Source organism: Argopecten irradians, chromosome 9 (assembly GCF_041381155.1).
Source record: "Argopecten irradians isolate NY chromosome 9, Ai_NY, whole genome shotgun sequence".
NCBI classification, from domain to species: Eukaryota; Metazoa; Mollusca; class Bivalvia; order Pectinida; family Pectinidae; genus Argopecten; species Argopecten irradians.
Window position 1 is genome coordinate 18,071,971 of NC_091142.1, and position 15,603 is coordinate 18,087,573.

The 15,603-nt window shown below is 38.5% G+C and overlaps 1 protein-coding gene across 1 annotated transcript; it reads right to left on the reverse strand.

Moving 5' to 3' along the window:
• Window positions 1-178: 178 nt before the first annotated feature.
• LOC138330582 (uncharacterized) lies at window positions 179-1,219 on the reverse strand. The gene has a single exon (XM_069278144.1). It carries the CDS (start codon window positions 1,217-1,219, stop codon window positions 179-181), a length of 1,041 nt encoding a protein of 346 aa, XP_069134245.1.
• Window positions 1,220-15,603: the final 14,384 nt, after the last annotated feature.

Consider the following 15,603-nt stretch of genomic DNA (forward strand, 5'->3'; position numbering starts at 1 on the left):
CCGAACAGTTTCAAACAGTTCCGTCGCTAAAACCGCGCCACACAGCTCCAGTCTTGGAATGGTATGCCCGTGCTTTGGGGCCAACTTTGCTTTGCCTAGCACAAATCCAAGACTTTGAGATCCATTCGAGTCGGTGAGCTTAATGTAAACTACGGCTGCGATTGCCTTCTCTGACGCATCAGAGAAAATACAGAGTTTCCTTCGTTACTGCCTTGCTCATAGACATACCGCCATAAGTACGCTGAATCCTTACATTCTGCAAATGTTGCAATGATGACTTCCATTGTTGCCATTTGTGCAGACAATCTGGTCGTAACGGTTCATCCCATTCGGCTCCATCAGACATTGCTTCTCGGAGAATGGCCTTTCCTGTTATTGTTACAGGTGCGAGAAAACCCAATGGATCAAATAGACTATTCACACATGAAAGGACGCATCGTCTTGTGAATGGTTTCTCTTCCGGTTCAACATGAAATGTAAATTCGTCACGCTGGAGATCCCAGCGCATTCCCAAGCTGCGTTGCGATGGGAGCGCTTCCCTTTCAAATTCAAGGTTCTTCAGTTCCTTGGCGAGGTCATCAGGTTCAAATGCCGACAACACCTCACATGAATTTGATGCAATTTTGTGCAAGCGAAGGTCCCCAAATTCTTTCAGTGCAGCACGAGTACGACTCAGGAGGTCAATGGCTTCCTCTTTAGAAGGAAACGAGGACAAGGCGTCATCGACGTAAAAGTTGCGATGGACAAAATGCTTGACGTCAGCACCATATTTCTCTTCAGCTACATCTGCTGTTCTCCTAAGTCCGAAAGTAGCCACCGCAGGCGAAGGACTGTTTCCAAACACGTGGACTTTCATTTGGTAATCAACTAAGGGTTGGTTCAAATCGTTGTCCTTATGCCAAATGAAACGCAAGTACTTCCGATGGTCGGGATGCACGAGAAAGCAATAGAACATTTGCTGGACATCAGCAGTTATTGCAAAGGTTTCTTTCCGAAATCGTAACAAGACCCCAAGAAGACTATTGAGCATGTCTGGTCCTGACATCAAAACGCTATTCAAAGACTTGCCCTGCACCTTTGCCGAAGAATCAAAAACGCCTCTGATGCGGTCTTTCTTCTGGGGGTGGTACACTCCGAACAATGGTAGGAACCAGCATTCCTCGTTTGGATCAAGAGCAGTGGCAATTTCCGCATGCCCAGAGTCCAGTAAGCCTTTCATGAACTCTAAGAAATGTTCTCTTTTCACAGGGTTACGACCTAAGCTTTCATCAAGGCTTTACTCGGTCCATGGCTTGTTTCCTATTGTTGGGTAGGCGATCTCTGTTTTCCTTAAAAGGAAGGGGCGCTATCCATCGTCCTGTGTGTTCCTTCTTCATCTGGTTTTCCATCAGAGACAAGAAGGCTTTATCTTCCACAGACTTTCCCAGTTTGTTGTCCCTTTCAGTGCGATGAAAAATGTCAGAAACCCGGATCTTGCTGTCACATGGGCTCAAGACTGAAGTATGTCCTAGTGCAGGATTCAGTTACGTCTTCAGGACGTTTGCATTAGATGATGGTGCATGGAGTCTATCCAAACAGGACTCGCCGACAACTACCCAGCCAAGATGCAGTCGTTGTGCATATGGATGACCTGGAGGTCCAGTCTTTTGTTCCAAGACGTGATGGGCAAGCAGCATGTCCCTGCCAATCAGGAGTAAGATTTCAGAGCTGACCGAGAGAGGAGGAATACAACTGGATATATCTGTCAAATGTTGGTAATGAATGGCAACTTCTGGTGTGGGTATCTCTTCCCTGTTGTTGGGGATGGTGTCACACTCTATGATGTTAGGGAGTTCCATTGAGGCAGTGCCATCTATAGACTCTATGATGAAACCTGATGACTGTCTACCGCTTGTTTCCACTTTCCCATTACATGTAGAAAGAAGATCTGATACTGAATCAGGATCAAAGATATCAAAGAGTTCTTTCCTTCCAAGTGACCTATTACTCTGCTCATCCAGAATTGCATATGATCGAATAGGATCTTTCCTACTGCCCTTGTGACGAACTGTGACTAGGACTATCTTTGCGCATGATTTTCCTTGAAAATGCTTTCCACAAATTTCAGTACACTTAACGTTTACCTTCTCCTTCTCCCCGCCGTGATCCTGAGCCACCACAGGACTGTGGTCGCTGTGCATACCTGTTGAATGATTTATGCTCTTACAAATGTTACACTTTACCTCCTCCTTACAGTCTTGTTTCTTATGTTTGCCGTCACAGCACCGAAAACAATGTCCATGTTTTCTTAGCAAATCTCTACGATCCTTGATGCTTTTTGTTTTGAATACCCGGCAGTCATTCAATGAGTGTCCAGCATTGTGAATCAAACACCTAGATTCCACTCGACCAGATACTGATTCTGAGACGGATGTTTTGTGAACAGATACATGAGGTTTCTTCCTGTTACCTTGTGTTACTGGGTTGTCGGAATCAGCACTACTGCTTATATAGTCGAAACCTGGATCATTCAGTGTCATTGCTATCTCTTGAACAAATACACAGAGGAATGAAAAGGGTGGGAATGCGACACCATGTGTGCGTTTGAAGGTCATAGCCCTATCACGCCATTTGTTTTGAAGACCAGCCGGCAGTTTCTGTATTACAGGATTTACGCCAATTGATGTGTCAAAGTAACTGAGAAGTCCACTGTATTTTTCATCTTCTTTTACAGCAAGTATTTCGTTCAATGTATCTGACAGTTCATAGAATCTTGGTTTGTCTTTGTATGATAACCTTGGGAAATTACGTAGTTTCTGTTTTAGAGCATGTTCCACTCTCTCTGGGCTTCCAAAAAAACTATCAAGTCTTTCCCATGCCTTTGTCAAAGCTTTTCTATGGTCTCCTGCATGTGCTGTCTTAATGCTTGACACTTGTGGACTTGACTGTGGTCCCAGCCACTTAACCATCAAGTCGATCTCTTCTGAAGGTTTAGCATCAACCTCCTTGATTACTTCTTTAAATGTTTCCTTCCAAGAAAGGTAGGTTTCCGGTGTATCAGTAAACTTTATAAGGCGATCCGTGACAAGTTCTCGTTTTATCAGATACCTGGAAAGCCCTTTAACAGCATCATGATCATCAGAATAGTGAGAAGCATGTAACTGAGCCTCTGGTGGCACATTGGGGGCTTGTACATGAGGGAAGTGAGGAACTTGTGTCTGAGCCTCTGGTGGCATGAAAGGAGCTTGTACATGAGGTGAGTGAGTGGAGCTTGTGTCCGAGCCTCTGGTGGCATGTAGGGAGCTTGTACATGAGGTGAGTGAGGAGCTTGTGTCAGAGCCTCTGGTGGCATGTAGGGAGCTTGTACATGAGGTGAGTGAGGAGCTTGTGTCCGAGCCTCTGGTGGCATGTAGGGAGCTTGTACATGAGGTGAGTGAGGAGCTTGTGTCTGAGCCTCTGGTGGCATGTAGGGAGCTTGTACATGAGGTGAGTGAGGAGCTTGTGTCCGAGCCTCTGGTGGCATGTAGGGAGCTTGTACATGAGGTGAGTGAGGAGCTTGTGTCCGCCTCTGGTGGCATGTAGGGAGCTTGTACATGAGTGAGTGAGGAGCTTGTGTCCGAGCCTCTGGTGGCATGTAGGGAGCTTGTACATGAGGTGAGTGAGGAGCTTGTGTCCGAGCCTCTGGTGGCATGTAGGGAGCTTGTACATGAGGTGAGTGAGGAGCTTGTGTCCGAGCCTCTGGTGGCATGTAGGAGCTTGTCATGAGGTGAGGTGAGTGAGGAGCTTGTGTCTGAGCCTCTGGTGGCATGTAGGGAGCTTGTACATGAGGTGAGTGAGCCTCTGAAGGTCCGTGTTTCCCTTGTAACTGTTCCTGTACAAGTAGGTTCGGAGCATCATTATGTGTGGAAACATTAGAGTGCCCTGACTGTAAAAAGGTGTCGGATTTCAATTGGTTCTGTTCTTGTACATAATTAACAGTTCTTTGGTGAACACTTGATTCTGAGACATCAGAGATATCCTCTCCTGGGCCCTCCAACTCTTCAAGGACAGCATCCATTTCTACGCTGGCCACTTTGGTTTCCTGTTCTGCCTTTAAGTTCTTAAGCGTAGCCTCAATGTCTGCATTTTTAATTAACGTCTCTGCCTCCAACCGAGCCTTTTCTTTAAGGAGATCAGCTTCTCGCGATGCAAATACCATGTTGGCTTTCGCTCCTTCAAGTTTTGCCTTTTGACGTGCTATTATCACACTTGCTGAGGATTTACCTGAGGATGTTTTAGAAAGTTTAGACTTCTGCACACTTCTTGAACTCATACAATCAGTTGGTCTTTGCCACGGTCCAAAAACAGCTTCTAGTTTCTGTCTGACAGATTTCGCAATTAAACTGTGCGAGGTAAGTTCTCGTGCACTTTCCCCAGAGTTCTGTCTTTGTAAATATCCTCTAAATTCCTTAGATAAAACCAAGTAGCGTTGGTAAGTATCTTTGAGGGAAATCACTGTATTGGCCTGTTGATCCCGTTCTGTTGTTGACTCTACAATTAAGAGAAGCTCGTCCATTTCTCTTACCATACGAGAAAGTTTTGCAGTATATTTCATGACTTCTACTTCAAAAAGTTCTCGCCCTTTTTCTGTGAGTATGTGTTGCCGTTTATCAGTGCTAGTGTCGGTTGATTGTGTGTGTTGGTCCAACATATCAGTGGAGTCTGTTTGCTGGTGCAGCGATTCAGTACTAGAAAGTCCCTGGTCCAGGGGGTTCGAAGGTGTAGCCATCCTTGTTATTTCGGTTTTTTCATTTGTCTTGACAGCTAACCAAATCATAACAAAACCAGTCACTTCAGTTCTCAAGTTTTCATTATGACGAATGGTGAAAAACTACAACATGCAAAAAACACACTTTAGTTACATGTACAATTCTGTATGTTCCCGGTTATACATTATACAATTAACCGTTACATATCATGACTATATCATTATTATACAAACAAACGCGAATTATCTGACCGCAACTAATAATCGACTGATTATCTATAAACTAGATGTAGCATACATATGTAGGTACCACTATGTCAATGTATAGGTCTAAATAGATATACATTTCTTAATTATGCCAAATTCAGATTCCACTCGCTACTGTTACTAAAAATAGACTTCGTTATATCCAACATCAAGTTGGCAATTCTGCACAAACTATTGTTTGACAGCTACTCGACTGACATGACATGACAATAAGACTTATTTTCGTCTTATATAAACATATTTGTAATAGACTTACACCGTGCCTTAGCAAGGGATTGCTTATAAACTTCCACCATAAACACAATCGACGACCATGCCGTTTTACCGGAAGAACAAAGATGAGGACTAAATGCGGACTAAAATCCGGATATACAACAAACTAAAATCCGGTTAACCAGGTTCCGGAATTACATACATAATTACTTAAAATTACTATCGGAGACAGAACAGTATATATGTACATATTGTGACAACACGATGTTTTGTCAGTGTATGCAGTTAAATCTATTTATGATAAGGATGTATCACTTACGGTTGATAGATAGATAGATGCTACTACTGATAACTGATTACTTACGAGGTCTGTTTATTGTGTAAAGATGTCAAGTAATCGATGTATTGAAGCACATGTTTCTGCTACAGGGCGCAGCCATTATTGTTATGACAGCTGCGGAGCTAGCCGATAGCTTATAATTAGTTTCGTATTTTGTATTGCTAGTGCTTCCGGTTGTTGCAGACGATGTTTTGAACGTGTGATGTGAAGGAAAAGTGAGTTATTAGAGTTATATTACGTGTATTAATGTTTATAGAAGATAAACATTGTTTTGTATGATTATTGATGTTGGTTAGAGATTATCCAGCGAGTGATCCAGCAATTTCCAGCGAATCCAGCAATCGCTTCACGTGCTTATATTCTATAGATGACGTGATCTTTGAAACCAGTCAGTCTGCGTCTGTCTGTGTCCGAGGTCGGTTGTTTGTTGTTGTTAGTGTGTAGCGATGGACAGAGAGGTGATTTCCTCAGTTCCTGAGCTTGTAATGTTTGTGTATCATGTTACATGTAGTTTATATGTGTGGGGATGGATTTATGGGATTATTCATGTTAATTTTAGGAATTTATTTGGTACTGAGAAGCTGGAAATACTTTGTAAAGATGCATCTGTTACTGTTACGTTAGGCTCAGTTGTTATTGGATTAGATTTATTTATTGATGTGAAGTCTAGATTGTAATGAAGATGTCAATTGATAGTTGGAATGGAATCTTGAGTATGTTTGGAGAGATGGTGAAATATTGCTGATATTGTGAACCTTTATTTATGTGTCTTATTAATAAATGTCTAAGTTTGTATCTGTATTTTGGAATCCTGGTTGTTTCTTAGAGGATTTAAGAACTATTCAGGTGAAACTATGGTGTAACTAAGTCGTCAATGGTTAGGGTAGTTAGGCAAGAGTCTTCTACCCCTCAAATACTTATGTGGCGGTAGCCGCGCTACCACTGGTTATTTTTGGTGGCAGCGGCGGTCGTCCCCGCCGGTGTTTTGGTTTTTTTAATCATATTTTTGATGATACTGGTGGTCGTCCCCCATAGTATTTAGGCTTTTGGTATAATAATATTTTTGGTCATAGCGGTAGTCGCCCCTGCCAAAACATGTATACTCAGTACATGTATGTGCAGATTCTAGTATTTTTGGTGTATTTTAATTAATTTTTTTTGGTGATACCTGTACTGTAGACGACATATGGTTTATATCAATTGGTATATAGATCTACTGTACTATTCAACCTTTCAGAGTGAAAGTATTTATTTTTGTATATATATATGTTTATGGAGAAGGTACATGATTTTTTTTTAATGTATCGGTTGAGTATGTATATATGCCTATGAAAGTTATAAGTAATGCTTATCGACATGTATACTGTATGTGTAAGCCTTTGCGTCATTATCATTCTGACAACTGAGGCCTGTCAAATGGTGTGATATAATTTACATATAGGTAATACATAAGTCCATTTTTTTATGTGGAGTTGGTTTTCTGTGAAGAAATTATGAAGAAAATGTGAACCAACTATACATGTATTTTGGGACAGCTATGTGGTTATAAAGCAGTGATGTACTTTGTAGTTAAACCTGCATTAAGTGATGTAGAGCTGATGGCCACAGTTTTACATATTACTTATATGCTGCGGAGGTTTATATAGACTGCTGGTGTATAACAAGTGTTTATTATTTTTTACAAAGTGAAGAGAAGTTATGAGAAATATTGAGAAGTTATGTGAAATGGAGATAAGTGATTTAGAGGTTTTGTGAATATTGAAGCTTTGTGGATATTGAGGTTCTGTGAAATGAGAAGACAGAACTTGAATTTGTGGTTTTTCTTGAGAATATGAGATTTTTGAGAAATAGAGGACGTTATATCATCAGCATTTACTGTTGACATGTGATGATGTACAATATTTTTTTTTGATATGGACTAAAGGTGGAAAGTGGAAATGTGAAGATTTTTGTGATTTGTTGTTAGAAATTATGGAATGTCAAATATTATGATTAGCCAGATATGTGATTGAGGTCCACATATTTTGAGTTAATAGCTGATATGTATCGCTCTAACTGTTAAGTGCTAATGAGGTTTAGGCTCTTGGCAGATTATTTTGATACAGACACCATGTATTTTCTAAGGCAAACGTGAAATGTAAGAAATGACAAATTTCAGTAGAAATATTACTTAGTCCGAAATGTTGTTTTGTTTATTTATTTAGAGACTGGATGTTGATGTAACAAGCCAGCCATCGGGTGATAGAAATGAGACATCCGAGAGCTGACATATCATATAATTGGAATTTTGAGACATAGATCCTGAATTTGAAGTATTACCTATATAAAAGAAGTAGATTGTTTACCGAAGACTGGATGTATATCATATGAGAAGTTGCATTAGAAGATTTTAGAAGATTCATTACATATTTGTATGTTTCCACAGACTAGTGTGTATTCACTGGCAAAGTGGGTTATATAAATTTCCTTATATCAGCATTGGCACGTGCTGGTAAAGAGGGGTATCAAACTTCCATACACTAGTGTGTTTCACTAGTAAGTGGGTAAATTTCCTCAAATCAGTATTGGCACGTACTGATGAAGAGTGGTGTCATATTTCCATAAAGCTGGTGTGTTTCACTAGTGAAATGGTGTAAATTTGGACAAACTGTGTTTTCAGTGTCCTAAACAATTCCACTGAATTGGCAGTGAGCATCAAAAATCCTTGAAGATGCCTGGGAAAAGAACCAGACAATCCAGGAGAAGACAACCTGACCCATTTACAGATGTTTCTGATGAAGAAAATGTTGCTGTAGCTGACATTACAACTGATGAAGATCATGGGACAGCAGGGATTGCTCTTTCTCACAAACCTAAAGAAATTAATACTGAAGATACAGGGAATGAAGAAGGTTTACCATTGAACCAGACCTTGAAGTGTTTGGCAGAAACCATGATGGCCATGCAGTCCACATTTGAAACCAGTTTGACAGCTATTAAAATGGCAGTGACAGGAATGCATGAAACTTTGAAGACCCAAGGATACATTTCCAGGGAATTGGATCATCCTAGAGGGAGGAGTCCAAGAAGATCTGCCAGAACTTCCCGTTATCGATCTTACAGTGAGATTAGTTCATCTTATTCAGATGAAGAGGGGAGGGAAAATGGTAATTCCAGATATTCTACAGACACTGATTCAGAGAGTGGATATGTCTATGGCTTCAGATCAGGAAGGAATACCAACTCTAGACTTCCACCTTTCACAGATAAAGAGACTTGGAAGATATGGTTAAGCAGGTTCGAGACTGTAGCCGACAGATGTAGATGGGGACACGAGGAACGTCTGGATCAGCTATTACCTAGACTACAGGGGAAAGCCGGAGACTTTGTGTTTGATCAACTTACTAAACGGGAGCGTAACAACTATAAAACACTGGTACGAGAACTTAATAACAGATACAGAGTGATTGAGTCTTCGAAAACCTATGCAGCTCAATTTAGCAGAAGAAATCAGAAACCTAGTGAGTCTGTAGAGGAATATGCAGCCGAACTTAAGAGACTGTATGATAAAGCTCATAAAAGGAGAGATACATATAATAGGACTGAAGATTTACTCAGAAAATTCTTTGATGGTGTATACAATGAAAAGGCAAGTTTTGAAGTCGAATTTCATAAAGACTCTAAGAACATTGATGAAGCTGTATTCCATGTTGTGAATTATATAGAAACGAAGAGAATGCCTAATCGTAGAGTAGAAGATGATGATCAGAATGCCAGAAAGATGAGAAAAGTTGAAGTTGAACAATGCTCAGATGCAAGTGAAGATGAATGGGAAGATGAGGACATGATCAAGAACCATAACTCAGTCAGGGCTGTGAATACTGTAAGTAAGGAGAAGAATAAACAGAGAACTGAAGTCAGTAATGAAAGTCAGAAGACTGAGGGAGTTGATGATGAAATGAAAGATATATTGGTGAAGGCATGTGAACAAATTACGAGTAGGATGAACAAGATGCCCACAAAAATATGAATGACAGAAGATGTTACACCTGTAATGAAGTTGGACATATTTCCCGTAATTGCCCATTGAGAAATCAGTCTTATAATTGTAATATGGATGGTCAAAGATTAGGAGGACAAGGAAATTCCATGTATGGACAGCAATGGTACCGAGGGAGAAATGACTTTAGTCATTCCAGTGACTTTTCTTTTGGACAACATGCATATGGTGGAACCTTTGGTACACATAACTCCACTGGAGAGAAAACTGCTGCTACTGGTTGGATTCCTACAAGAAAGAACAATTTTGGTGGTGAAAAGACTTTTAATGGAAATATATGAGGCTCACTTTTACATCAACTGTCAATTGCAATTGATAACTGCACTGTTAAAATAATTGCCGCCAAGTTAAAATAATTACCTGTATTGAGGAAGTGATAGTGAGATACATGTATACAATGTAACAATAATTTGTATTGTTTTCTTCATCAGTTTCAGTTAAAACTAGGACTCATTTGTAATTTTGTGTAGTCCTATATGCCAGTGCTTTACTCCTAGCTACATCTAATTTTTTGTTATATTTCGTGTTCATGGGGACATTGAACACGTTAAGAGGGGGGTAATGTGACAACACGATGTTTTGTCAGTGTATGCAGTTAAATCTATTTATGATAAGGATGCATCACTTACGGTTGATAGATAGATAGATGCTATTACTGATAACTGATTACTTACGAGGTCTGTTTATTGTGTAAAGATGTCAAGTAATCGATGTATTGAAGCACATGTTTCTGCTACAGGGCGCAGCCATTATTGTTATGACAGCTGCGGAGCTAGCCGATAGCTTATAATTAGTTTCGTATTTTGTATTGCTAGTGCTTCCGGTTGTTGCAGACGATGTTTTGAACGTGTGATGTGAAGGAAAAGTGAGTTATTAGAGTTATATTACGTGTATTAATGTTTATAGAAGATAAACATTGTTTTGTATGATTATTGATGTTGGTTAGAGATTATCCAGCGAGTGATCCAGCAATTTCCAGCGAATCCAGCAATCGCTTCACGTGCTTATATTCTATAGATGACGTGATCTTTGAAACCAGTCAGTCTGCGTCTGTCTGTGTCCGAGGTCGGTTGTTTGTTGTTGTTAGTGTGTAGCGATGGACAGAGAGGTGATTTCCTCAGTGAGCTTGTAATGTTGGTGTACAGTTACATGTAGGTGATTGTGTGGGATGGATTTAGTTCCTGAGTTAATTTTAGGAATTTATTTGGTGTACTGAGAAGCATTATTGGAAATACTTTGTAATCTGATGAACATCTGTTATCCCGTTCTCGTTTTGGTTAGTTAGGCTCAGTTGTTATTGGATTAGATTTATTTATTGATGTCTTGTGAAGTCTAAAATGTCCTAGATTGTAATGAAGATGTCAATGATAGACAAAATTGGAATGGAATGGAATCTTCAGAGTAATGTTTTTCAGTGTTTTAAGAGATAGGTGACATGAATATTGAAATATTGCTGATATTGTGAACCTTTATTTATGTGTCTTATTAATAAATGTCTAAGTTTGTATCTGTATTTTGGAATCCTGGTTGTTTCTTAGAGGATTTAAGAACTATTCAGGTGAAACTATGGTGTAACTAAGTCGTCAATGGTTAGGATAGTTAGGCAAGAGTCTTCTACCCCTCAAAATACTTATGTGGCGGTACAGTATCTAGTGTAAGAGTTCAAATAATTACTTTCAAGCGACTTTAATATTATAAGGGGCACTAAGTTTTTTTTTCATCTTACACTAATCAGAAACTTAAATGCCATATATATGTAAAGATTTCAGTGTGTTAGAAATATTAATGTATGTACTTACATGTACTTAGTGCATTTTTATAGGGAGTGAAACTTCTAGTATTGATAATGCATTCTTGATTTTATCTAGTCACTAGGCTATACATGCACTTGACTTTTTTAAACAAAATTGGAGTTAGAATGGCATTAATGTACAAAAGTACGTATGGCAATCGTACATTGAATATAGACCATGCATACACATATAACAAGGCCATACTGACAGAAAAATGTTTTCGTCTAAACCACAGGCGTCTGCATCTGGTTTTGGAAATGGACGTTCATATAGTAGGGGTAGGTTATTATATTTTTATCAAACCGGAAGCAGACGCCTGTGTCTAAATCATACATGTATGTATCTAATAACTAGTCTAGTCTCTGGTATTGTACACTCTGGGCCTATCGTTAGCTAGGTAGTTCGGTCACGGCCACACACGTTACCGACTTTATACCTTCAAAAATCAGAAGGTCTTGATAGTAATAAATTTAGAACTAACATTTCTTGTTTATCTGTATAAAATATGACATATGCACAACAGTTTTTACCTTTGAACACATGTGCACACACGTAGACGTGCTTTCAGAACATCAGCTGTTGCCTCGGGCGATTTTATCCACTTTTCCAGCGATCTTCCAGGTTCAGGAAAGGGTTTTTAACAAAGCATTTCCAACAAATTTATCAGGATGTCGATTGTTGCTTCCCAACACCAACGCTTACCCGTATTTTCCACAAGTCTACAGTGTTGACGTAAACAAATGGCTGTCATGTCGGAGCATTCGAATTGGCGGCTAAGGTCACGTGCAAAAGGGGGCGGTACCTAGCAGTTTTGATTGACAGCTGGCGATCCGCCAATTTTGAAATAGGGTGCATTCGACACTGAAAAATCATGAAATTCTAATGTTTTCACCTATTACTTATCAATATTGATATTTTGAATCTAACTCTCAATCTGAATTTCTAAATTCATATCATGGTTATCTAGGAATAATTACCTGTTCGAAAACAGTTTTACTTTTGAAATTTAAGATTAGCCAGCCAATCAGCGGCCGGATTAAAATTATATCCTGAGAACAATCTTGTATACACAGGGGCCATTTCGTAGGTCTTTTTTTTCATTTAGTTGGTTGTTTCCTTGTAAGACACTTATGTTATTATATACCAGCATCCATTCGTTATCTGTTCCTGTCGACAAACGAAGGGACATTGTTGTAATGTCTTTGTTAAATATTTCTTTAGACTGTACATCCATTGTTTCAATGTTAAAAAAACTATCAGAGCCGGAAAATACGATATCACTACAATAGAAATCAGAAAAAAATATACGTACGTAATAATTATTCCAGGTCTCAGATATTCATTAACCTTGAAAGGATAAGTGATAATGATCAATTTCTGAATAGCTACGCCTAGCGTTATAAACACAGATATACTATGAAACATGGCCGGCAGAATCTCAACAGACAGAATGACTAGAATGCACAAATAGTAGGGAATAAAATCAGTATATGTCTGAAAAGTTATGAAGTACAGTAGAGCAGGTAATTGACTCGTAACAGTGAACGTGTCGAATATAGCCCTTTACCCGCAAAAAGAAGACATTGCTGTTTGTTGACATATGCACAGCAAGAATAAACAACAATATTCCATTCGTCAAAAGTGTTATTATCCCTATTGCTGGTAAAATGTATCGATGGTACGTCTCATTCCAAAGTGTATCCATGTATTGTTGTTCTAAATTGAACACGTATTCCCTTGTGTAATGGTACTCAAAGCAAATGTTCGTAGTATCAGTCGGTTTACAAAACAGTTCCATGAATCTCCATTTTGTAACACTGGTACCTGGGTTTGCTGCTTCAAAGTGTTTAATCATTTGAAAACATTCCAGAAAATCATCAGAACTGGTTTCGTTACAAACCTCGAAGCAATACCCGAACGCTCTTCCGTGTACTTTTCCACAAGCAAAATAATCGTCCGCTACACCATTTAGTGATATTATGTCACAGAACAGTACGAATTGGGATAACCATTTCAAAGTTGTTTGGAAACCTTCCAGTAAGATCGAACTGACCACCAACGACAACTCCGTCAGCAACTGCACACAAAAATCAAATTTTTCCTGTCTTGGATTGTCCTGATTCCATTCCGTACAAACAGAAAAAACTGAGACGTTTTCCATATTTATAAACACAAAGTTCAGTCGTTCAAATCAATAATGTTTTGCAGTGTTTAAATGGAATATCAATCGTCTTGAAACTGATTAATTTCAAGTACTCTTTTTAACACTCTCTGCCGATGTAACTATCTATATCTGCGTAGGTTGAGTGTTGTATTTTATACGTTTTTTTAAGCCACACCCAATGACGTAAAAAAAACAGATTAAATCTGTATAGCTAATTCATTTATATATAATCTGAAAATGTAACATTACATATTCAAAAGCTATATAATGCATCATATTTGACAAAACCCTTGATGGAACTTATTTATTATCGCCCAGTCGAGATGGTATAATTATCTCATAGTATTTCCAAGGGAGGGATTGTGTACGACTCGTCGGTTCAGTTATGAGCTGAACACAAAAATCATTTTTTCCTTTCTTGGATTGTCAACCCTAACCGTACAAGTAGGAAAAACTGAAACGTTTTCCATATTTTATAGATACATAAAATGTTTTTTTTAAGGTTTTGTTGTTTTTATATTCATATGAAAAACCAATCGTCTTAAAACTCATATTTCAAATGCTCATTCTAACGGGTGTGATTGTCATGTTCTGGCAACGCTATCGTTGTAAAGATCATTCCCTGCGTTGGTAAGACTTTGCACTTATATGTTTAATTAAGCCACACCCAATTACATAAAAGACATCAGAGTCATATTAACTCTTTGTTGTTGAGTAATTTCGAAAGGGCAAAACTGCGATTTGCTACTTTTAGTAGGGGTTTTCCCGCCTTAAAATCCACTTTTCACATAGAGCGCATCAGAGGACCAACTTTTACTATGGCTCATTTATTCAGTGTAGTAAAATATATTGCAATCCTATTAAAAAAAGTTGTACTTCAATGCGCTCATGCAGAAAAATGAGAAAAACGTGATTGATAAAATGTTTTTATTCAGTATCATTCATACCGCGTATTAAGGTTCAGTATTCGAATCACTGCAAGGTCTGCTTGAACAAGCAATACATCTTTGGTTTTGTCATATAAAATATAAATTTTGAATTACATACGATGTCAAATAAATGAAATTACACGTAAGGAAATTCTTCTTAGACGCGAAGCGTCTATGAAGAATGTCCGTCCGTTTTTTGTCCCTGACTTCATAACCCCAACAGATATTGAGAATAATGCTTAGAATTTAATTCAAAATATAACTCAATCAGGTACTAATTAGGCATATATTCTCGTGATTTTACTTACTTTTACAATAAAACAAATGAAGTTGAGGCGCTTTGATATATCCAATAATTCAGTTTGGCAAATAATTGCGCCGCGTTTAAATTCCCCGCGAAACCGTTCTGGATGAATGACGTCATAATACTTGACGTGCCATTCTTTCGGTCTATGGAACAATAACCTAAACGATATAACCTATAGAAATGAGTGTAACATATGAAATTAAATTATTTAAAAAGTCCTTATAATAAACGATACACTTTATTCATATCCCGTATAAATTGTATACAATGTATATTGTGTCACGTCAACTAGTGAAAGAGTCGGAATAGATTAGTAATTAAATTTAATACGCTTTAATGTTCGCAACTTTTAGATGTCCTATTAAGGAATATTTTAGCATGCGAACAATGAAATAGACTACTAACGGCAATCTGCTTTGGATGGGAAATCAATAACATGTCACACGACAACTTACCTAATGTCTATTTTTAGCTCGAGCATGAGCTTTGCATGTACTAGGTAGTGGCAGGTTTAAAGTGACCATACCTTTATACCAAAAGCTAAATAATACTTCCAAGTAACCATTTCGACAAAATGACTGGTTTATGTTTAAATATGAGCAAATAATAAACTACCAACGTCCAAATGTTGTGTGGCTCATTAGTAGGTAGTATCTTATTTAGTATCGTCGCAAAGGAGTAGACACGATAGGACCAGTATTTGGCCTTAATTTTTCAGGCCGAAAAATATTAACTCTGATCCACATCAATTTCACATCAATAAATACTCTCATACTTGCCATTCATCAAAACATAACTTTTTGTAACCAAGTACACGATGTGCTC